The sequence below is a fragment of the Zootoca vivipara genome, chromosome 6, assembly GCF_963506605.1.
Source record: "Zootoca vivipara chromosome 6, rZooViv1.1, whole genome shotgun sequence".
Lineage (NCBI taxonomy): Eukaryota > Metazoa > Chordata > Lepidosauria > Squamata > Lacertidae > Zootoca > Zootoca vivipara.
The window spans coordinates 9,774,935-9,797,707 of NC_083281.1; the positions used below are offsets into that span (position 1 = coordinate 9,774,935).

Below are 22,773 nucleotides of genomic sequence, written 5' to 3' on the forward strand. Positions count from 1 at the left end.
GGTGCCTGCCTTAGGCAGCAGGATGTAGAAGGGCAGCCGATTCTGGCCTTTGAAGAATGCATTGTGCGCTACTGCTGCAATGGCGGCAGCACCAGTCGTGCTCCTTGGAGGCAGCTTTTTTCTACAGCCTTCACTCACCCATTCTTCCCTGGTGCAGTGGCCGGGAGATGGCACTGTTTTGTGGCTCACTTCAGGCGCCAAAGTGTATTGAGCCCACCCTAGACAATGCACACGATGAAAAGGCGACTGGGAGGGAGAAGGATTGTGTCCCAGACCAACCCTATGTCTACACAGAAGTAAGGCTGTAATCCTAGCCCCATCTACTAAGGAGTGAAAAGAACCAGAATGCTCACAGGCTGGTCTCTAGTCCTTGGGGGGATTCTGTGAGCCCACTAGGTAAAAGGATTCCATGCGGTTGGAGGTTTGAAAGAAATCAGGCTAGAGACCAAGGCAAAACTTTAAAGCAAAGTGGCTAATAAGCCTGACCTTTATTTGTATAAGCAAAACTGCTATAGCAGGGTCTGCACTCCTCTTGCAAAGAGATGAGCCGGACCCCTCCCAGAAGGCGCACCCAACTTTTATTAGTTCCCCGACTTTCCAGTCCCCTCTCCCACCTTTCATCATCACTACATCATCTCTACATCATCAGAGGGGAGGTACATGGGCAGTACCTGGGTGTCAGGTAGCCATCCTTCCCACCTTTTGCTCATCACCCAGTAATACAAGACAATAAAACTATTTACACTTCCTGAGCCATTCCTGAGTCAGAATCCATTCCTGGGCTGCCTTTATTTGTGATCTTGATGGCTACCTGTCTCCCACTTAAGTTAAGTGTCACCTCTGGGGTGAGGTGTTTCCTGCCTACGTGACTCTACGCTTTTCGGTAAATGGCTGTCTAGAGTCTCCTTTTCCTTGTGCTAAACAGAGCTTATGGAGATGGTAGGAGCAGCTGTTTGTAGTGGATTCCTAAGGCTCTGCACAGTGCAATTTTATACAGTGACTTAGACAGGATACAATTATTTCTAGGTTAGACACATAGTACATTGTCACCAGAAATAAATGACAGCTGTCAATTGAAAGCGAAACATTTCATATGGCTGCAGTACCAGAGCTACATACTCTAGATGGCGCTGTTCGATAACATTCATTAACTGGAGCTCAACATATTATTAAATACAGACAGTTCCATGGGGGTCTTCTGGAGTTGGGCATACGGTATGCATAATTGCGGGCTAATGTGTCAGCTCTTTCCCCCAAACAGGAACAGCTTTGCTAAAAGAATGTAACAGCTACTTGACTCAGGACATCTATGGATATGTTTGTGGCCCCTTGCCACATGCACATATTTCCTCATAGTCTCAATGTTTGCCTCTAATGAATACATTGTGAATCTAGTGTCAATTACCCTGACTGGTCTCATTTCTTTCACTGAATGTGTGAGGAATGTCAGTGTAGTGTATCAGGTGGCTATTTGTTTTCAGGAATAAAGTACAGTTCATGATGTACAGGATTCCTTCATACGGTTGTTGTTGTTTAGTCGTTTAGTCGTGTCCGACTCTTCGTGACCCCATGGACCAGAGCACACCAGGCACTCCTGTCTTCCACTGCCTCCCGCAGTTTGGTCAAACTCATGTTCGTAGCTTCGAGAACACTGTCCAACCATCTTGTCCTCTGTCGTCCCCTTCTCCTAGTGCCCTCAATCTTTCCCAACATCAGGGTCTTTTCCAAAGATTCCTCTCTTCTCATGAGGTGGCCAAAGAATTGGAGCCTCAGCTTCACGATCTGTCCTTCCAGGGAGCACTCAGGGCTGATTTCCTTAAGAATGGATAGGTTTGATCTTCTTGCAGTCCATGGGACTCTCAAGAGTCTCCTCCAGCACCATAATTCAAAAGCATCAATTCTTCGGCGATCAGCCTTCTTTATGGTCCAGCTCTCACTTCCATACATCACTACTGGGAAAACCATAGCTTTAACTATACGGACCTTTGTCGGCAAGGTGATGTCTAAGATGCCTTCATACGGTAGTAATATCTCATATAACATACAAGGTTGCCTCCCCCCCCCCCATTCACTGCGTTTAGCGCAGGAGTAAGTCCCACTGAGTTCAAAAGGACTGACTTCTGAGTAGACATTGTTAGGAGTGTGAAGTTAGCCAATGGAATCAGAATGTCTGTTATGAACTTGATTAGTCACATGCAACCCAAAATTTAAAAAATTGTTGTTGTTTAGTCATTTAGTCGTGTCCGACTCTTCGTGACCCCATGGACCAGAGCAATTTTGTTGTTGTGTTATATAATACTATGTAACATTCTACTGAAACCAGAAATTATATATATATATATATATATATATATATATATATATATATATATATATAAAGATTGTATCCAACTAAGTGTTATTATGGGACGCGGGTGGCGCTGTGGTCTAAACCACTGAGCCTAGGGCTTGCCGATCAGAAGGTCGGCAGTTTGAATCCCCGCGATGGAGTGAGCTCCCGTTGCTCAGTCCAGCTCCTGCCAACCTAGCAGTTTGAAAGCACATAAAAGTGCGGGTTCCGGTTTCCGCCGGCAGGAATGGCGGACCTGTTTTCCATCCCTCTGACCTTCGTAAGGAATTTGGCGGTTGCTAGGGGAGTAAATGGCAACCCCCTACCCTCTCCGGGGGTTACGGAGAGGGGCCGCTGGCCCGCGATGCCCCCAGACCCACTCCGACTGTTTATGGAGTGGGGGGAGCTTGGGCTGAAAAGCACTTACGAGGGCCAGGACTCCCGGACGCTAATCTGCATGGCGGGGATTTCCATGGTTAAAGAAGATAATTAGGCTTAAATCTATGGACATACTTCAGAAGGAGGGGAAGAAGCGCTGTTTACTGCTGAGAAATCTATGCTGCTGAGGGAGAGGAGTTAAAGGCTGTATATCATCTGGAAGAAGGATTGATGGGGACGGAGCGATAAGGGAATGGAGTTTTATTTTTCTTCATATGAGTTACTTCGTACCTTCCCAGACGCGATGTCCTGGCTTGTTTGGAGTGAAAGAGAAGCAAAAGACTGTGTGAGTTGAACTTTATAAACTGTTGTTACTGAGCATATTTTTTAAAGATGTGGAGTTGCCGATGAGAAAAGCCCCCCCCCCCTAGTCGGACGGAAGGAGTCCTGGACGCGTTCGGAGGATTTATGAGCTGTGACGCACTTTGAATTGGAGCAGCGACCTGAAGCTAAGTTCAGCTATAGGGCAAGGAGATCCATTAATTTACCAAGAGTTTATGGTTTGATGTTTGGGTCTTCTGCCTGGAAAAGCTGTAAATTTTATAAAGATCGTTAATCTTCATGGCTATGAGAGAAAACGAAAGTGATTTGAGCTTTTTAAGATGGCGCTGCTTCGACGCAACAGGGAGCTCCAGACTAAGAAGATTTATGGGGAGGCTGGACTGATTAACCCACACAGGAGAAAGAACATTTGTGAAACCTTGTTTGATATTTATCTCAGCAGCTGGGAAACAATCGGTTGAAAGTGGAAAACATCTATGTGACTGTAAGGGGAAGATCTGGATTATTATGAACTTGGAGGACGATTTGAACTTTAGAAAAAAGACGGCAGTGGACGGTTGCGAGGAATCCCCAATTTCTTGAAGCATGGGAACCCAAATAAAAAATTCTTTAGACGATTTGGCACAACATTCGGTTTGATTGATATATATATGTGTATAATTTGAAATAATGAATGTGATATAATTGGCTTTAATTGGAAAATTAATAAAATATATTAAAAAAAAAAAGAAAGCACATAAAAGTGCAAGTAGATAAATAGGTACCACTCCAGTGGGAAGGTAAACGGTGTTTCCGTGTGCTGCTCTGGTTTGCCAGAAGCAGCTTAGTCATGGGGCCACATGACCTGGAAAATGTATGCCGTCTCCCTCGGTCAATAAAGCGAGATGGGTGGCTCAACCCCAGTCGTTCGTGACTGGACCTAACGGTCAGGGGTCCCTTTACCTTAAGTGTTATTATGGGTAGACCCAATGAATGTGATGGATCTAAGGTAACCTTATCCATTCATTTGATTATGAATTTACAGAGTTGTCTCCAACTGCACTCAGAGCACTGAATTTAAAGGACCTATGTTAAAGGACCTACATATGTTAGTCCTGTCCATTCATTTCTGAGGCTTTGCTTGGTTGCAATCCCATTAAATGTATAATAAATATACTGTGGAAAGTTCTATTGACACAGTGGTTCATCCTAGCAAGCAATTTTTAGTTAAGAGAGCAATTTTTTGTTACAAAATTAATTGTGTATAAGCCATATACAAGAAATGCTCAAAGTGGTTAGAACCCTTTGCAAATAATTAGCAATAAAAGACCAATACATCTTTAAACCTACATGTATTTTTATCTATTTAACAAAAACAACAAAATCAGCCCACTCAAGTATAAGGAAAGTTGAGAACCACCATGTGACCTTAGGGGCCAGTCACTTCCTCTCAGCCCTACATACATACATACATACATAAATACATAAATACATACATAATATCTTTGTATGCTGCCTTTCCACAGTTCAAACCATGCTCAAGGTGGCTTACGACATGAAAAAAAACCATAACTACAAAATAACATACTCTCCCTGTTGCCCTCTTATGCAGGACTTTTTTTTCCATCTTGAACTCACTAGAAGAGAGTTTGGGAAAATGTGATCCTAATGACCAATACTATACCAAGATGGTCTACTAGGCACTGTTTTATGGAAGTGAAACGAGGACAGCTTACACCCCACAGAAGCGACGCTTCTTTTTTTAAAAAAAATATATTTTATTAATTTTCCAATTAAAACCAATTATATCACATTCATTATTTCAAATTATACACATATATATATCAATCAAACCGAATGTTATGCCAAATCGTCTAAAGAATTTTTTATTTGGGTTCCCATGCTTCAAGAAATTGGGGATTCCTCGCAACCGTCCACTGCCGTCTTTTTTCTAAAGTTCAAATCGTCCTCCAAGTTCATAATAATCCAGATCTTCCCCTTACAGTCACATAGATGTTTTCCACTTTCAACCGATTGTTTCCCAGCTGCTGAGATAAATATCAAACGAGGTTTCACAAATGTTCTTTCTCCTGTGTGGGTTAATCAGTCCAGCCTCCCCATAAATCTTCTTAGTCTGGAGCTCCCTGTTGCGTCGAAGCAGCGCCATCTTAAAAAGCTCAAATCACTTTCGTTTTCTCTCATAGCCATGAAGATTAACGATCTTTATAAAATTTACAGCTTTTCCAGGCAGAAGACCCAAACATCAAACCATAAACTCTTGGTAAATTAATGGATCTCCTTGCCCTATAGCTGAACTTAGCTTCAGGTCGCTGCTCCAATTCAAAGTGCGTCACAGCTCATAAATCCTCCGAACGCGTCCAGGACTCCTTCCGTCCGACTAGGGGGGGGGGCTTTTCTCATCGGCAACTCCACATCTTTAAAAAATATGCTCAGTAACAACAGTTTATAAAGTTCAACTCACACAGTCTTTTGCTTCTCTTTCACTCCAAACAAGCCAGGACATCGCGTCTGGGAAGGTACGAAGTAACTCATATGAAGAAAAATAAAACTCCATTCCCTTATCGCTCCGTCCCCATCAATCCTTCTTCCAGATGATATACAGCCTTTAACTCCTCTCCCTCAGCAGCATAGATTTCTCAGCAGTAAACAGCGCTTCTTCCCCTCCTTCTGAAGTATGTCCATAGATTTAAGCCTAATTATCTTCTTTAACCATGGAAATCCCCGCCATGCAGATTAGCGTCCGGGAGTCCTGGCCCTCGTAAGTGCTTTTCAGCCCAAGCTCCCCCCACTCCATAAACAGTCGGAGTGGGTCTGGGGGCATCGCGGGCCAGCGGCCCCTCTCCGTAACCCCCGGAGAGGGTAGGGGGTTGCCATTTACTCCCCTAGCAACCGCCAAATTCCTTACGAAGGTCAGAGGGATGGAAAACAGGTCCGCCATTCCTGCCGGCGGAAACCGGAACCCACAGAAGCGACGCTTCAACGCTTTCCACATGTCCAGCATCAGCAAGACTTGGGGTATCACATGGCAGGACAGAATTTCATAATTCTGTGTGTGCTCTTCCAAGCCCACATTCCCAGCACATTCACACTTGTCTCAGCGACATTTATGATGGCATGGTCCTGTCCACAGAATGGAAGGTGGCTTCAGGTACCAGGCCCATTGCCAGACGAACTCTGCATTACAAATATGTTTGCAAACGTGATAAGGCTGGCAACATCAACTCTGCCATGTGGGAATCCCTTGCAAACAATCAGAGTGTTCGGTTTCTGATAATTGGTTCTCATGGGAAGCTTACAGATTCTTGCTTCACACAATTAACTCAAGGTAGTGTCAATTTACTCTTGGCAGAAAGCCAAGGTCTGCCTGGCCTGGCAACAGCTCTCTGATTGGTTAATGACCAGCACTGAACTCTGTTATCTAGGAATGCTAGCACAGTTGTTTCTCGTTGGGTGTTAGGAGTAGGAGTGCTGCGTATGGTTGGAGAGAGAGAGACAGAGAGGATTTATTTTGCTTTGCTTTGTATGCAGAAACTCTGCTGGTTTTATTTTTTTTTAATAAATCCTGTAAATAGTTATTCTGCGTCTAGCCAACTAGTCATTTCCACCTCAACTAGCTTCTGCGCTGTGCAGGAAAACTCTGCTACGTTTGGGCTAAAGCCACTAGAGCTATGCCTGACACTTCAAAATTCTAAGTCAGGTCCTGTATCCAGAGCAGTGACCAGAGGAGGAATGACCGCTGGGAGGAGCACAGAAAGAAGTAAAGCCACGGTGCATCTGCAGCAGCACGTCTGCCCCAGCTGCAACAAAACATGTCTCTCCCCCATCGGTCTCTACACCGCCACAGCAGGCGCTGTAACTCTCCAACGGTTTGACTTCACCTCCCCCCCAAAAGCACACTCTTCCATTGTCTCTGAAGAAAAGATGGGTGCCAAGAATGCAACTAAGAAACCCATTGAAAGACTAGCTCAGAGCCGTGCACCTTGTTGAGCATGGGAAAGTGGGACCAGGTGCTCCACCTTGACCTCCTTGGAAGAAAAAAAGTGGGGTATAAACGGAATCCATTAATCAAGTTGTACAAGCCACACGTTAATGCCCTCGCCGCCTTAGTTTTTTTTCCTGGACTACAACTCCCATCAGCCCCAAAGCCAATCGCCGCAGGGGCTCATGGGCGTTGCAGTCCAGAACCTCCCCGAGGCTACCAGATGGAAAGGCTTGCGCCGGCATACAAACCGGAAGCAGCTGCTCTAGAAGATTCCCTTCCACGGGAGTCTATGGTGTGTTTCCCCGCCCACCTCCTTACCCCCGCTGCTCTATAGCGAGCGTATACGTCTCCTCCTCCTCCTCCCCCCACCGACGTCCGTGCGCGTTCTTCGCGCGTGCGCACTCGCCCTTCCCTGTTACGGTGTCGTCGTCGGGCCTTCCCGCCATTTTGTCTGACGGGACGCGGAGACAGCATCTCGCATCCCTCGGCGCCCGCTTTTTTCCTGAGGGGAAAAGCGGCGTTGGCGGCGGCAACAACAGCGACGCCGCTCCTCCTCCTGCCCCTTCCGTCGCGCTTCGCTTCAAGGCACCATGGCAGCTGCTGCCGCTGAGGGGAGCGACACCTCGGCCGCCGGAGGGGACGACGCGGCGGCGGCGGCAGCGCCGCTCCTCCCTCCTTCGTCCCCCCTCAGCGAGGCCAAAGCGGCGGCGGCCCCATCGCCGGCGGCATCGGCCGGGTCGACCCGTCGTCTGAGCGACCTGCGGGTGATCGACCTGCGGGCCGAACTGAAGCGCCGCAATTTGGACACCGGCGGCAACAAGAGCGTCCTCCTCGAGCGCCTCCGCAGCGTGAGTTGTGAGGCGGGGGGAGGGGAGGCGAGGCTTTTTCTCCCTATAAAGGGTGGTGTGAAGGCCGTTTACGAAAACATGGAGGGGAAGGGGGGGGACACAAACCACCACCCCCGCGGTTTCCCGGCGTGTCTCCCCCCCCATTTGCTTCTGAAATACGGGGAGGGAGGGAGGAAGCCCCAGACGATAATACTGAGACCTCCGGGTATATAGGGCGGTATATAAATTCAATTAATAAATAAAATATAAACGGAAACATGGAAGGGGGAGGGGAATCCAGTTTCTTGCTGCTCCCCTCCCCCCCACTTTCCTGTGTGTCTCCCCACCACCACCCGCATATAAATTCAATGAATGAATAAAATATACAGTAAACGGAAACATGGAAGAGCGGTGGGGGGTCCATTTTCTTGCTCCCCCATTTTACTGTGTCTCCCCACCCCCACCCCGCATTTGCTTCTGGGGAAAATGGTGTGGTGTGTGTGTGGGGAAGAGTTTTTCCTTTTATTTTTCCCTTTTTCTTTCCCCGCCCTGATTCTTCTTGTTTTTCTAATGGCGCAGCTGTTTTTGTTTTTTCCGCCTTAGGGAAAAGGCTACAGATGTGAACTTGTTTTCCTTGATCCTGAAGTAAATGGGGGGAGGGGGAGACACCCCCATTTTTTTGTTTTTACACCCACACATCATCATCATCATTGCTTCGGGCTCCGTGGAGATGTGTAGACACGGTTTTTTGGGGGGTGGGATGGGGCTTAATTCCTTAAAAAAAATTTTTTTAAAAAACAACAACATATATATCTTTTGAGGTCTCAGGCTCCAATAATAGTAATTTTATTATTTATATGCCGTCCATCTGATATGGGTTGCCCCAGCCATTCCAGGCCACTTCCAACAAAATATCAAAACACAGAAAAACCCTCAGACATTTAAAAACCTCCCTGTACATGTTAAATATAAAAGCTAACACTGTATTACTGGTTTTTCCAGGTGCCCACATCCCTAGTTCCCCTTAAGCAAATGAGAGGTTGTGGGTGTCCCACTCTCCGATTTTTGCTTTGTTTTATTTTTCAGTTACTACCTTGTGTGCCGCCCTGGGCGTGTGTGTGTGTGAATATTAATTGTAAACACTTAATATTATTGTTTTCCCAGGTGCTCACATTCCCCAGTGCCTTTTAAGCAAATGATATGGTGGGGGGAACTGTTTACCCCCTCCCCCACCTATTTGCTTTTGTTTTTTAATCATGTATCTTGCATGCCACCCTGGGCTTCTTGGGGAGGAGTAAAAATTAAATGATATTCATACTGTGTTGTTATTCCAGACCTTCACATCCATAGTGACCCTTGAAGTAAATAAGATGGTGGATTGGGGGTCATTGAGAGGGGGGCTGAGGGTGGAATTAAGTGGGGGAGATTATAATGATGGGATTTGCTGGCGATGTGGGGAGAAGGAGGCTTCTAAACCTGGTGCAGCATTAAATGATGGTAATGTAAATGAGATGGAGTTTGCTGGGAAGGGGGCAATGATAATAATGATGACAGGTTTTGGATTTTGGTGAGGAAGGAGAAGATGATGATGGGATTTGGGGGGCGCATAAGGGAGTTTCCTTTTTATAGAAAACCAGATGACCCTAAAGTAAATGAGGCAGGTTTGGGGTTGTTGAAGGGGGCAGGATGGGATTCAGGAGTGGAATCTTAAAGTAGAATGATGGTGATGGTGACTTTTGAGGGGGGCCCTAAATGTGGGATTGAATTATGGCAAATGAGATGAGGGAGTATTGGGGTTTTGGGTGGGATGATGGGAACAAGAGGTGGAATTAAAAAGTAGGAGAGTTATGGGTTTTGTTTGGGGAGGAAAGTTATGGTGTTTGGGCTTTGGTTTCCTGGAGCGGGAAGTAGATGATTCAGAAGTAAATACGACTGGGGTTCTTTCAGGGCAGCAGGGATTGAGTGGAATCAAAGGAAAGGAGGCGTGGATAAGGATTGAGTAACAGTGAAATAGGGACCCAGGTGGCGCTGTGGTTAAACCACTGAGCCTAGGGCTTGCTGATCAGAAGGTCGGCGGTTCGAATCCCTGCGACGGGGTGAGCTCCCGTTGCTCGGTCCCAGCTCCTGCCAACCTAGCAGTTCGAAAGCACGTCAGAATGCAAGTAGATGAATAGGAACCGCTACAGCGGGAAGGTAAACGGCGTTTCCATGTGCTGCTCTGGTTTGCCAGAAGCGGCTTTGTCATGCTGGCCACATGACCTGGAAGCTATACGCTGGCTCCCTCGGCCAATAATGCGAGATGAGCGCGCAACCCCAGAGTCGGTCACGACTGGACCTAATGGTCAGGGGTCCCTTTACCTTTACCTTTAACAGTGAAATAAATTGAATAAGAAAGGATTTTGATTTCTGCAGGGGGAGAAGATGGGATTGAGGGGTGGAATTAAAAGGAGGGAGAAGGAGGTGGTGTTGGGGTTTGTCAATTGTGGGGCAGGGGCTCCTACAGATGGGATCAGATGATGCTGATCCTATGCTGTTTGTCATCCGAGGATCACAAGGTGGTTTACAATATAAAAACACAAAAGTTCTCACCACTGTAACAAACGAAAACAATGCCCCCAGTCATGAGAAGGATGGGAGAGAACTGGGGAGGGAATTGAGGGTCGAATGACAAGATAGAAAGGGAAAATGGGGTTCGGGAGGGGGAGTAAGTTGGGTGATGGTGAAGTCAATGAGATGATAAGGAATTGGGATGGAATTGGGTAGAATTAAAGGGAGCAAGGTGCTAGTGATGGGACTGGCTGGGGTGGAGAAGGCTCCTTTTAAAAGACAGATTAGATGACCCAGAGGTAAATGAGATGAGGGGTGTTGTGGGGTAGATGATGAGAGAATGAGATCATAGAGTGGGTGGAATCACAAGGAAGGAGAAAGTAACAAAGAGGGGATTTGCTATGGGGAAAAGGTGCCTGAAGTTGGGATTAGATGATACTGAAATGAAAGGGGGATTGTGGTTCCTCCAGGAGGGAGAGGGAGGAAGAAAAAATAATTGGGGGGGGGTAGGGAGTGGTTTCAAAGGGAAGAAGACAGTGATGGACAGGGGGGATGTGTTTGTGGGAGGGGCGAGAAGAGAGAAATAGCGAGTGAGAGAAGTGGGGTGGCAAGTAGGAATGGGCTGTGAGGAAGGAAGGTCAGATGATGGGTGGAGGAAGAAAAATGGCATGTTAAAATGGAAAATACAGAAGGTGCTGTGGGGGTAGGAAGTGGTTAATTGTCCTGAGTAAGAGTGATGAAATTTAGGGATGCAGTGAAAGGTGTACATCATGAAGACAGACTGAATACTACCTTTCTTGAATGCAGGGCAGACTTGGCGTTGCTGAGCTTCCTTGCAGAGAATCCTACAAAATGTGCAAGAAGACATTTGCTGTTTCTGAAATGCACACAATCTTTTCTTCCTAACAGGCCATTGAGGAAGAAGGGGGAAATCCTGATGAAATTCCTGTGGTGGCAGAGAGCACTGGCAAGAGAACTCCCAAAAGAACTGTGAAAGGTATGGAATGCCATGTATGTGCTTGCACTCTTGGCCATTTGCAGATTGAGTTTGCTTTTTTATCTTGTGAACAGCTGTTCTCTTTCTAGACCAGCTCGTTAGTGTGTGCAGATTCTGTGCTAGTTTGGATTTTCTGGGTCAGCTATACAAATATTTTAATTAGTTACTTGTAAAATGGGTAGCATGTATAAGTTTGGGCACCTAGATTTAATGTCTTCCACTTCCCCCACCTGATATCGCTCTCCATTTATGCGGTAAGACTTGAGGGCAGGGCTGTGTGTGTATGTATATAACTTTGCACAGTGCCTGGAAAACACTAGACAATTTGTAATGATAAGCAGAGCATGTGTCTTCACTCCAACGGGAATTCTGCTCACAGTGTAATCTATGGCTTCCAAAATATGATGGAGCTCAAGCAGTGCATTCCCTGCACCCCACTCTATAGTTTTCCTCTCCAAATGACAGTGGCTATTGAGCATGCAGAAAACTCAGTGGGCTAGGATGGGGGTTTTCTCATTTCCTTTTTGTTCTTTAAAAACAAAACAAAAAAACCCCTGTTTTTCATTTCTTGCAGTTAACCTGATCATGCTGATTCCTTCCCCTTGTTTTTTAGCAGCTCCATTTTCTTTCTAGTCCTGACAGCACTTGTTGCCTTCATTGGCTTTTAAAAGAAGTGATACTACTTTGGGGGAGGGGGGAGGCTTTTGATCTGGAGCTAAAGCAGGGAGGCATGACCTGTGGTCCTCCAGATGTTACTGGCCCCCCAACTCCCAGCAGCCCCATTAAGTCTGCATGGTCAATGGCCAGGGAAGATGGGTGTCGTGTGTCATGGAGGGGATGGTTGGCTCCTGAGGAGGAACAGGCAGAGCCCAGGGAGTTGGAGCTAGAAAACCCTGGCACCATTGTTATGTATATTCATTATATATTTAGGCACCAGGCAAAAATTTTACTTTATAAGCAGGCCTTTTGCCTTTACATATCTGTGGCCTTTTAGAAGTGGATGTGATGTTTTTAATGTATTTCTCTTTCCTATTGCTTTTAATGTCATTACTTTGGTTGTAAGACGCTTTGGGTTGCCCTGGGTAAGATACAATGACTGACAAGTTTAAGGAAAAAAATGCTATTTCGTTTGGTCTAACAAAGGTTTTGCCCTAATGTGGGTTTTGGAATTTTTCTTATGGGCCAGCATGTTTTCTTTTACATATTCATTTTGCCTGAGAATTCCAAAGCCCTTGTTCTGTGATTTAAACCATGGGTGCTCCTCCCAAACCTATATTCTTGGGGGTTACTCCGTTCTCTAGGCAATGTCCTGGGAACCAGAAATCCATTTCATCACACAAACTGATTCTCCTTACGAGCAAGTGACAGAGTTGGTACCAATTTCATGTAACTTGTTTTGTAAAGTCTGCTCGAACTGTGCTATAAATAGTTATATAATAAATAAAAATTACGTACGATAGATACCTGACATATGAAACAAAGAAAACATACCTTGGGTGAAATCTTTTTTTCTTTTTCTTTTTGGTACCACTTGCAGACTTCCCCCCTCCTGGAACTGAAACTGTAGGCAAGCTTCTCACCTCATTGCAGTTTGAAATTTGATAGGACCATGAGGGCAAAATTGAGCTGCATTGCATTTCATATCCTATCTCTAAAGGGCCCATCCCTACTTTTAAACCTTCCAACTTTGCTTTCATGTACAGTTGTTGTTGTTTTTCAAGTGGGGCCTAACAAGAGTTGGTTGCAAAGCATGCCACCTGATGTGCTTCCAATCTGTTCTCTGGTTTTTAGGGCGTAAGCCAGAGGAAGAAGGTGGAGAAGATAATGGATTGGAGGAAAACTTGAGAGATGAACAGGTAAGGGGAAGGAGAAAAGTGACTTAGTGTTCCTTACAAGCTGTTTTCAAGCTACAGGCATTGCAGTTTCCTTTTTTATTTAACCCCCCCTCCATCCCCTTTAGGAGGATATTGAAGCAAGTTCAGATAACATCCAGGATATGGATGTGATGGATATTAGCATTTTAGACGAAGCTGAAATAGATAACACCAGTGCTGTTGATGGTGGAGATGACTATAGCTCTGAGAACCTTCTCGACTCTGACAAAGATAACATTGATGCAGAAATGAAAGAACTTCCTGAACAGCTAATGGAAAGCGAGGTCAGTAATTGGTTGGTGGCATCTCCTCTTGTGGTGCAAACCCAAGATTTATGCTGGTGAAGTGTGTGGAAAATTCAGCCCTGCACACCCCAGTCTAATCACATTCTTCCCTTGGAAGTTTTTGTTGTTGTTGTTGTTCAAACAGCACACACAGCCCTCTTAACCGTCACAGGTAGTCTCTCTTCCTCACTTTGTGTCCTTATGTGTCAACATTGTGTTGCCCACACCTTCACTTCAGAAATTGGAATGTTTGCAAACATTTTGTGGTGTGGTACAGTAGGGAAGGCTTGCTGGTAACAGTTAACTCTTTTTGTGACAATTTAATATCATTGTTTCAAGGGCTGATGGTTCTAAGCATTTTTAGTCTGTAAGGAATACCTTTTTTTCTTTTAGGAGAATGGTGAAGAACTTGATGATCTGCTTGACGCTACTTCACCTGGTTTAACTGCAGTGAAGGTAATGTACCTGTCTCTTGATCAGTACCTGTGGGCCTGATCGTATTCTGGAGCCCTGAGCTAGCAACATGCTTTGCTGTAGTTGTTGTAATAGAGGCTGTGTTTTGATGTTGACTTTGCCTAATATTTAGCTTCCATGCAAGCCAAATCAAAAGGTTTCTGAGCTCCTCATTTCCTAGTGTGAATGCTAACCTCAGTGCATAAACAGCTGGGACTGATTTAAATCAAGGCAATGTGTTGTATCCAACATTTGTCAATTCAGAATAGAAATTAAGGCACATGACTGTTGAAATTAAGGCACATGACTAACAGCCATGACCATTTGTGACAATAGCTATGATAGTATAGGAATTTTCAAACTTGGCAAGTTGGTCTTTGCTTCTTTTTTCATTGTTGTTCGTTTCTGCTTCCCTATCTTGACCCAGCAGCCAATAATGAAATGTTTGTGACTGATAGTTTGAAGCAAGATCTGATAGTGACTAGATAAACTAGAGCAGACTATTTTCACAAGGTGAAAATTGCTTCTGCCTAACAGGTAAAATTGTAAATATTGATATTTTAAAAGCTATCAGATTGGCTTTTCCTTGATATAGAAAAGTATCTTATCCCCATTAATCTGGCAGAGGTACCGATTCAGGTTAGAGATTATCTGCAGAGCTAAAATATACAGGTCATCCTCATTTTACGTGGGGGTTACATTTTGGACCCCCCACACGTTGGCGAGGCCCACATAAAGCATTTTGCCACTGCACAATTGTGCATCAATCAGACATTCATAAATCAGTCGTTGCCTATATTCAACATTATTTACTATTAACCAAATTATTATTCAAGAAAAACATGTTATCTGGTGTAAGCCATGCTTGGAGTTGGCCAAATAAAATTAATGGATGTGACTAACTTGAATCTATGCTGAGTAGTACCTAGTTGGATTGAGCCCTCTATATTTCTTATTGAGTTTTTATTTTCTATCCTGATTAAAGATGGAAGCTGATGGCCAAGAAGGATAATTTTACTTGCCACAGCAAAGATCACATACTTTTATTTTTTCCTGTCTATGATAATTGTCGAGAGGAACAAAAAAAGTAGTAGGACCTCAGAGCCATTACTGCTTAACTACTGGAAATCAGAGATTTTTAACGGAAGTTTCCCCACACAATTCATGTAAGTTATAGTATATTCATATCCATAAGGCCTAGAAACATCCACACAGCTTTTAAGTAATAGTCCCGCTTCATTCTACCTTGGTCAGCCCACACCTGAAATCCTGTGTCCAGTTCTGGGCACCACAATTTAAGGATATCCACAAGCTAGAACATGTGCAGAGGAGGGTGACCAAGATGATGAACAGAACAGTTCATGGAGTTGGGTATATTTAGCCTTAAGAGGAGACTGATATGATAGCCATTTTCAAATATCTAAAGGGCTGTCATGTGGAAGATGGGTGGGACCCAAACGAAGTTACGAAAAAGAAGATTCCAACTAAATATCAGGAAGAACTTTGTGACAGTATGAGCTGTTAGACAGTGGAACAGACTCCCAAAAGAGGTGGGGGTTTCTCCTTCATTGGAGGTTTTTAAGCAAAGGTTGGATGGCCGTCTGCCATGGATCCTTTAGTTGGGATTCCTGTGTTGCAGGGGGTTGGACTAAATGACCCTCGGGTCCATTCCAACTCTATACTGTAATTCTATGATTCTGAGCAATTATAACCAGCTTTGCAGAAATCTTAGGCTCTTTGGAAATTACAAATTTATTTCACAGCTGAAATAAATTACTGTATTGAATTTGCTTCCTGTATTGGGACAATAGTTATGGGCCTAAATCCTATCCACAATCTTTGACACATTCTAGTTTCCATCTCCTAGTGTGACTAAGCCTGAAATAATTACACCAGGCATCCCCAAACTTTGGCTCTCCAGATGTTTTGGACTACAATTCCCATCTTCCCCAACCACTGGTCCTGTTAGCTAGGGATCATGGGAGTTGTAGGCCAAAACATCTGGAGGGCCGCAGTTTGGGGATGCCTGAATTACACATTCTACTCTTATTTGCCTCTCCCTCTGTTATTTTTCTAGAGCTAAAATTTAGGTTGGAAGCGTCTTGGGCCTGGGGCCAGTCCTGTTTATATTCTGTAAAGTAAGGTGTCTAACTTTGTGGCTGTTTTTATGACACTGAAAAATGTAATGCAGAAAACTGGGGAAATTTTTAAAGACTCGTGTAAACTTGGGCTTCTTCCTTTGTTGCAACAAATCAGGCCTACTGGCTGCTGATTTGCTGATTTGCTTGGCTGAAGTCTCTTGTTTTGTGACCGATCGAAGATACACGGTACTAGACTGTAGCGAAGTTGGGGGACACTTTTAAGTAGCAGACCCCAAGATTTGTCCTTTACAGCCATCATTCCTCTGCTGCCTGGGGCTGTTGGTACAGTCGTACGTTCGACTCAAAAAACGTTCAGAAACCAAAGCACAGTTTCTGATTGGCTGCAGGAAGTTACATTCTGGGGATTGGCCCTGAAGCAAAATATATTATAGTAAAAACACATTAGGTGCAATTGCTGAAGACTCCCCCCCCCAATCCTCTTTATTTTGATAATTTTTTGATAATTTGATTTGATAATTTTTTTGCCAAGTGCATAATACTGAGTGTGCACAAGTTAAATGTGCATAGGTTGTGGGCTTACTGTATGAACTACTACAGGCCTTTTTTGCACCATTTAATACACCCCCTTTTCTTCTTTCAGGACTTGGGAGAGCAACATTCAGAGCCAGGTACCTTTCGATTAATTTCTTCTAGCTCATTCTTAACTTGAGGTGGAGAAAAGGTCCAGGACTTTAACTAACTAGACTTCTTACATTGCTGAGTAGTGAACAATCCACATCATTCCAAAGTTCATAAAGATTTTAAACCTACGGTAACCCTTATTGCTAGCTCTGAGAAGTAACGCCTGTCATTTTGCAGTTGCTTCCTCTAGACCTGAAATGTTGCTTTTTTTTAAAGAAAAAAATAATAATCTCTATTTAGCTTCACAAATGCGCTAGAAGAAATGTTAGCATCGCGTATGAAAGCAAAAGATTTCTACCTATAGCACAGATTGTAATATATGATTGTGTGATCGGGGAGAATAGTGAAGGCAGTTTAAAAGTTATCATAGGGGAAATACAGTGTTTTTAAATGAGTTACGGCGTAACAGAAGAAGGAAGACAAGAGGTTCTACATGGAAATTCCATAATACTGTTTCCTTTCTTGGACTTTCACATGTTCACACCATCAGAAGATGTTCCAGTTGACATGTTGGACGGCCCTGCCTTAAACAAAAAGAGAGAAAGCAATTCAGAATTTGAAATGGAATTTTGTGTTCTTTGATTCATTTCTATTTAAGCCTCTTGGAATTTGGGAAGAACAAACCTCTTGAAGACTTGTCAAGAACGAGCCAGAAGGTTTTCATTAAACTAATAGGGTCATTTTCTTCTCCATAACTTATGATCTTGCTATAATAAACCATGTCTAGTTAGCGTTAGGCATTTGAATGTGGTATACCCAAGGGGTTTTCCAATCTTTGTGTAGCCTTAGCCGTTCTCTCAGTGTTAAGTCTGGCAGCCATGCCCGTTCCGCATTTGTCTTTGCTGTGTTTCCCTGGTGATTAAACCTTGTGCCATTCTATTCCTGTTAAATCCATAGAAAATGAGAAAATGCTCGACATTTTGGGTGACACTTGTAAATCTGAGCCCCTTAAAGAAGAAGCTTCTGAAGCAGAGCAGGCACAGGAAGAGAATATCTCGTTGCCGGTCAAACAGGAAGCCCAGGAAGAGGAAGACGCACTTGCCACTGCCGTCGCTCAGTCGGACGAAGAGCTTTTAGATACGGACAGCCAGTCAGGCCAGGCTGCGGCCAAGAGCGAGGAGGATGAAGCGAAGCACTTAGTGGTAGCGAAAGGGGAGCCGAGCGAAGAGACAGTAGAGGAAGCTAACCTGGACTCTGACTCTTTAGCAGTAGAGAGCAGGTGTGGAGGAGGAGGAGAAGGAGAAGGAAGTGGTGAGAGTAGCAAAGCAGCCCAAACTCTGGAAGCCAGTAGTGAGGAAACTGCGGAGAAGGACGCAGGTTTCCAGGAGGTTAGCCAAGATGCCGAGAAGATGGAAGCCAAGGCTAATTGTGAGGAAGAGTCCTCTGCCCAAGAGGGTGGTGATCAGAACACGAGGTTTGTTTTTTCTCCGTTTTAGACCAGATGCTCTCTTTTTCTTTTTTTAAAAAAATCTCGTTGGTCTGTAAGAGATCAGGGTGACTGTTTTTCTTCATATTGGCCTGCAAGCGTACTGAAATTCTGTTAACCTTATTATAAAAGCCATATTTTAGGTTTTGTTTCCCCCCTTCCCCATGTACACTTTAAAAAAATCAGAAAGGTTTGATTTCTTTTTTATAACCTTCAGAGGTTGTTTTCTTAAATCTTTGCCTTTAATTGTCTGTAAGATGTTCTGTCTTTAAGGTTTACTTCCCGTACCTATCTTAGCAAGATGTTTTTCATTGTTGGTTTTTCTTATTTTTACTTTCTTTTTTACAACTAATTCTGGTAGGTATTGAGTTCTAGTGTACTTTATTATTATTATTATTATTAATTTGCCTTATTTTCCTTCCTGATTAGTTTTTCTTTTCTTTTTCTCCTTCTTTATCCTTTAGTTCTGAGGAGATCAAAGATGAAAAGCCAGTTTCCAAAGAGGAGAAAGGTATATGTTTTTAAATATTTGTGCCTGTGCATAGACAGAACTCAGCCTTCCTTTGATGCTATTTGATTGATTTGTTTAGAATAACGGACATGACTTCATCTTTCTTGACATGCTTAATGTGAGTTATGCAATAGCAAAAAAAAAAAAAGTTAATGCAATTCTGGGCTGCATCAACAGAAATCTTGTGTCATAGTACTGCTCTATTCTGCCTTGCCTAGACTCCCACCTGGAGTCCTGTGTTCAGTTCTGGGAACCCCTTACATAGAATATTGGCAAACAGGAGTGTTTGCAGAGGAGGATTACAAGAATGATCAAAGTTCTGGAAACCAAGCCTTATGAAGAACAGTTGAAGGAGCTGGATATGTTTAGCCTGGAAAAAAATAGAGAGTTGATAGAATAGCCATCTTCAGATATCTGAAGGGCTGTCGCTCGGAAGATGAAGCAAGCTTGTTTTCTGCTCCAGAGGATAGGACTGGGACCAATGGATTCATATGAAAGAAAAAGATTGTGACGAAACATTGGGAAGACCTTTCTAACATTAATAGCTGCATGACAGTGGAACAAAACTCCCCTTTATTGGATGTTTTCAAGCAGAGATTGGATGGCCATCTGACAGGGATTCTTTAGCTGTGATTCCTGCATTGGACTTGGATTGCCCTTTGTGTCCCTTCCAATGCTACAAAAATTCTGTGATTCCACTCTTGAGTATGACTACAACAGCAATGGCAATGACATAAGCTTCTTCCAGTTGCCCAGTACCAGATGATAATTAATTATTTTCAGCCATCAAAGGCCATCGTGAAACTTGATATGCAACCTTGGGACCAGATGCATCGTGTCATAGCTACTGTTGCACTCTGAAATATCAAATTCACCTGGCTGCCTTCCCGCAATACTAACATGACTAGGAGGAGTCATTCCCAGAGCCCCTGGCCATAACACACAGAGTTTAGGTGCTGTTTTCCCTGTCTTAAAAGAGGAAGGTTATGGGCCAAAGATCAGGGACAGAGCACCTGCTTTGAATGCAGAAAGCCCCAACTCAATCTGTGACATCTCCAGTTGGGGCTGGTCTGGAGCCCTGGAGGGCTGTTGCCAGTAAATGTAGGCAACACTGAGCTAGTTGGACCAACTTCCTATGCCAGGCCTTGCTAAAAAGGAGCTGTGTTCACCCAGTGTGGCTGGGGTACATGGGGGTTTAAGAGAACTAGTGTATCATCTGTTGAGAAACTGGCCCCCGGCCCCCAAAAAGGCATCAGCTGGAAGCGTGGGATCCCCTGGAGAATTTTCAGATCCTGTCATTTGTTTTCTCTTGGCTCTCTAGATGTTTTCTCTTGAGAGTAGTTGTGCTGTGCACAGCTGTGCCTTATGTTACAGGATTTCTCATTAACCTGGGGAAACTATTAACTCTTCTTTTTAACCCATTGTACATAAAAGATGATGATGATGATGATAGATTGCCCTAAGAAGAAGCTACCTCAGAATTGGCCCTATTTCCAATTTCCAAGACAGTAACGGTCACACATTATAAAAGAGCTTATAACCCACCTACTGTCAGCAGCCAGGAGCATCATAGCCAGATACTGGAGAGACCTGTCAGGAGTGAACATGAACCACTGGTACCAAATCGTATGGGAAACAGTCTTATTATGAAAACTAACCAACAGACTGAAACTGACACAGGGACAGATAAGAGGATGCCTTCGACCCAGTGTGGGTCCCCTTTATTACGTACACAGCACAACAACCGAAAGCATACAAATCGATATGGATAACTTGACCTAACAACCCCTTCCCTTTCAGTTGCAGTCAACTGAAGGCAACCCCAGCCTCCCCCTCCCAATCTCTCTCACTGCCAATGAAACTAATGAATAGAAAGAGAACCTACCCAAGTGATGCTGACACAAAAACCTCACACATACACTCAGTAAAAGAATGCAAGTTTACCACCACACGTCCCACCTTTCTTCTACCCCGACCATATACTGTACTATATACAACATTAACATCTCGCATTAAATGTAAATGACCTGTAGAGAAAAAACTATAACCTGAAATGGAGACAACGCATGTACAATTGAAACACAGGAAAATCCTTTAATGAAAACTTAGAAAGAAAGAAATGGGACTCATCAAGCCTGAGAATTCATTCTAGGGGTGAAGTACAAAATGACTTTTGGCCACATCAGTCAAGCTACTTCTTCCTCATGGAAGTGGAGATGACAATGTAGCTATGCCTTCCTCTCATGGGGAAGAGCCTGATTTGGATGCTGTGTGTGCGTGAGAGAGAGAAAGAGATCCAGAGACTCCAAGCTTTTGAAATTCTGCTCTAGGCTTCCTCCAGAATTGCTCTTAGCAGCTCTACTCTCCCCCACCAGCAATTTCCCCCACTGCTATAGCCATCCAAAAAGAATCTAGAGGCGCCTGTGGGGTGGCTTGGAATCCTGCAAAAACAGTGAACCCCAGCAATAGCAAAGTGAGAAACTGGACATGTGCAAACTCTTTGTTTGGTGGGAAGTACCACTAGACCAACAAAGAGTTTTCACGTTGCCTTGAACGAATGTTGACATACACAGCTTGAGTGTTGGCATTCCCAGGCACATTTTGTAAATGTCCAGAAACCCATGGTCAGTCCTCACTAGCAAGTATAAGCAAGACTGTCAAGGGTTTGCAGTGAGTATCTGACAAGCGGGGATGTACACTGGTGAAGGCGGTTCTTTTGGGATTACTACCAAATTTTTGGATGTTGGGGTCTTGATGTGCATTTTCTCCAGGTTAGATTTCCTAGGGCTGCATTTCCCCTTCCAGAGGTGGGATGGGCTGCCTTGTCACGCTAAATATGCTATAAACACTTCCTGTTTCCACGTAGGCCACAGTGCTACTACAACTGGTCGGAACTTCTGGGTGAGCGGCCTTGCTTCCACCACCCGAGCAACAGACTTGAAGAACCTCTTTAGCAAATATGGGAAAGTAAGGCTGCATTGATTATTGTTGAAGCCTTGTGATGGAGAGAGAAGTAGGGCCTGTAATAAGATGGTGCAGAGTATCCTTAACTCTTAACGAGAGTGACCTTCTTCAGGGTTCCTGCCAGCTATGTCCTTTCCTCAGGATAATACATTCCTCTTCCATTTTCCAGTTTTTGTTTTCTGACATTTGCAGTTTCTGGCTACTTTTAAAAGATTTTTTAATTGAATTTGTTATAAAAGTGTAAAGGAAACGACAGTAATATAGAGGACATTTCATGAAGCATAGCAATACGAACAGGCCCAGCAGTGAATATAAATTTTATTAATGATTCTGACAATACAATTTTTGTCCGAAGGTGGTTAGCCACAGGTGGTCAGCGGCCTGTAATTGTTTTCTTCATCAGAAGCAAACTTTACAAAGGTGTGCCATGTGTCCCGAAATTTGTCTAGTCCAGATCCCTTTCCAAGAGGTTTTAGGTTTTTGAGCTAGCTCTTCGTTCAGTACCATAGGGGATTCTGGCTACTAAGCACAAAGTCCTCATTGGGTTGGTTTTTGAGGGAAGGGGAGGTCCCTCTTTGGCTTTTCTTTTTAAAATATGTGTGCTTCAGGCAACTCTCTAGATCAGTGTTTCCCAACCTTGTGCCTCCAGATGTTTTGGGACTACAACTCCCATCATCCCTAGCTAGCAAGACCAGTGGTCAGGAATGATGGGAATTGTAGTCCGAAAACAGCTGGAGGCACAAGGTTGGGAAACACTGCTCTAGATCATGCTGATATCTCTGTTTTTCCGAGCCCCACTTGGCTCCATTCTGGTCAGCACTCCCCACTTGCATTCACTATTACAATGAAGGCTGTAGAAAATTGCTACTTGGAAGTGAACCGAGTTATGCCTGTGAGTTATGCTACTACTGCATACGACAGAACGAAATAAGTCACACTGTCCTGCTATTACAGGCTGCTTGCTGTTGAGTCTTTGGCAACCCCACACTTTCCCCTTGGTATATGTATCAAGTAGCCCAACTGGCTTTTCTTTCTCCAAAGCGAACTAGTCACTTTGACACCAAGCTGTGGCTAAG

At 44.1% G+C, this 22,773-nt stretch overlaps 1 protein-coding gene across 1 annotated transcript in view; it reads left to right on the top strand.

The window, feature by feature from the left end:
* Positions 1 to 7,435: 7,435 nt before the first annotated feature.
* Positions 7,436 to 22,773, top strand: part of LOC118086526 (scaffold attachment factor B1) — a 31,142-nt gene continuing 15,804 nt past the window's right edge. The window contains exons 1-9 of the mRNA XM_035118242.2: positions 7,436 to 7,879; positions 11,315 to 11,402; positions 13,194 to 13,258; positions 13,363 to 13,560; positions 13,954 to 14,016; positions 16,756 to 16,783; positions 17,694 to 18,210; positions 18,687 to 18,733; positions 21,600 to 21,700. Of these exons, the coding sequence (XP_034974133.1) occupies positions 7,622 to 7,879; positions 11,315 to 11,402; positions 13,194 to 13,258; positions 13,363 to 13,560; positions 13,954 to 14,016; positions 16,756 to 16,783; positions 17,694 to 18,210; positions 18,687 to 18,733; positions 21,600 to 21,700 (1,365 nt within the window). The 5' untranslated portion in view covers positions 7,436 to 7,621. The remainder of the gene's footprint in view (positions 7,880 to 11,314; positions 11,403 to 13,193; positions 13,259 to 13,362; positions 13,561 to 13,953; positions 14,017 to 16,755; positions 16,784 to 17,693; positions 18,211 to 18,686; positions 18,734 to 21,599; positions 21,701 to 22,773) is intronic.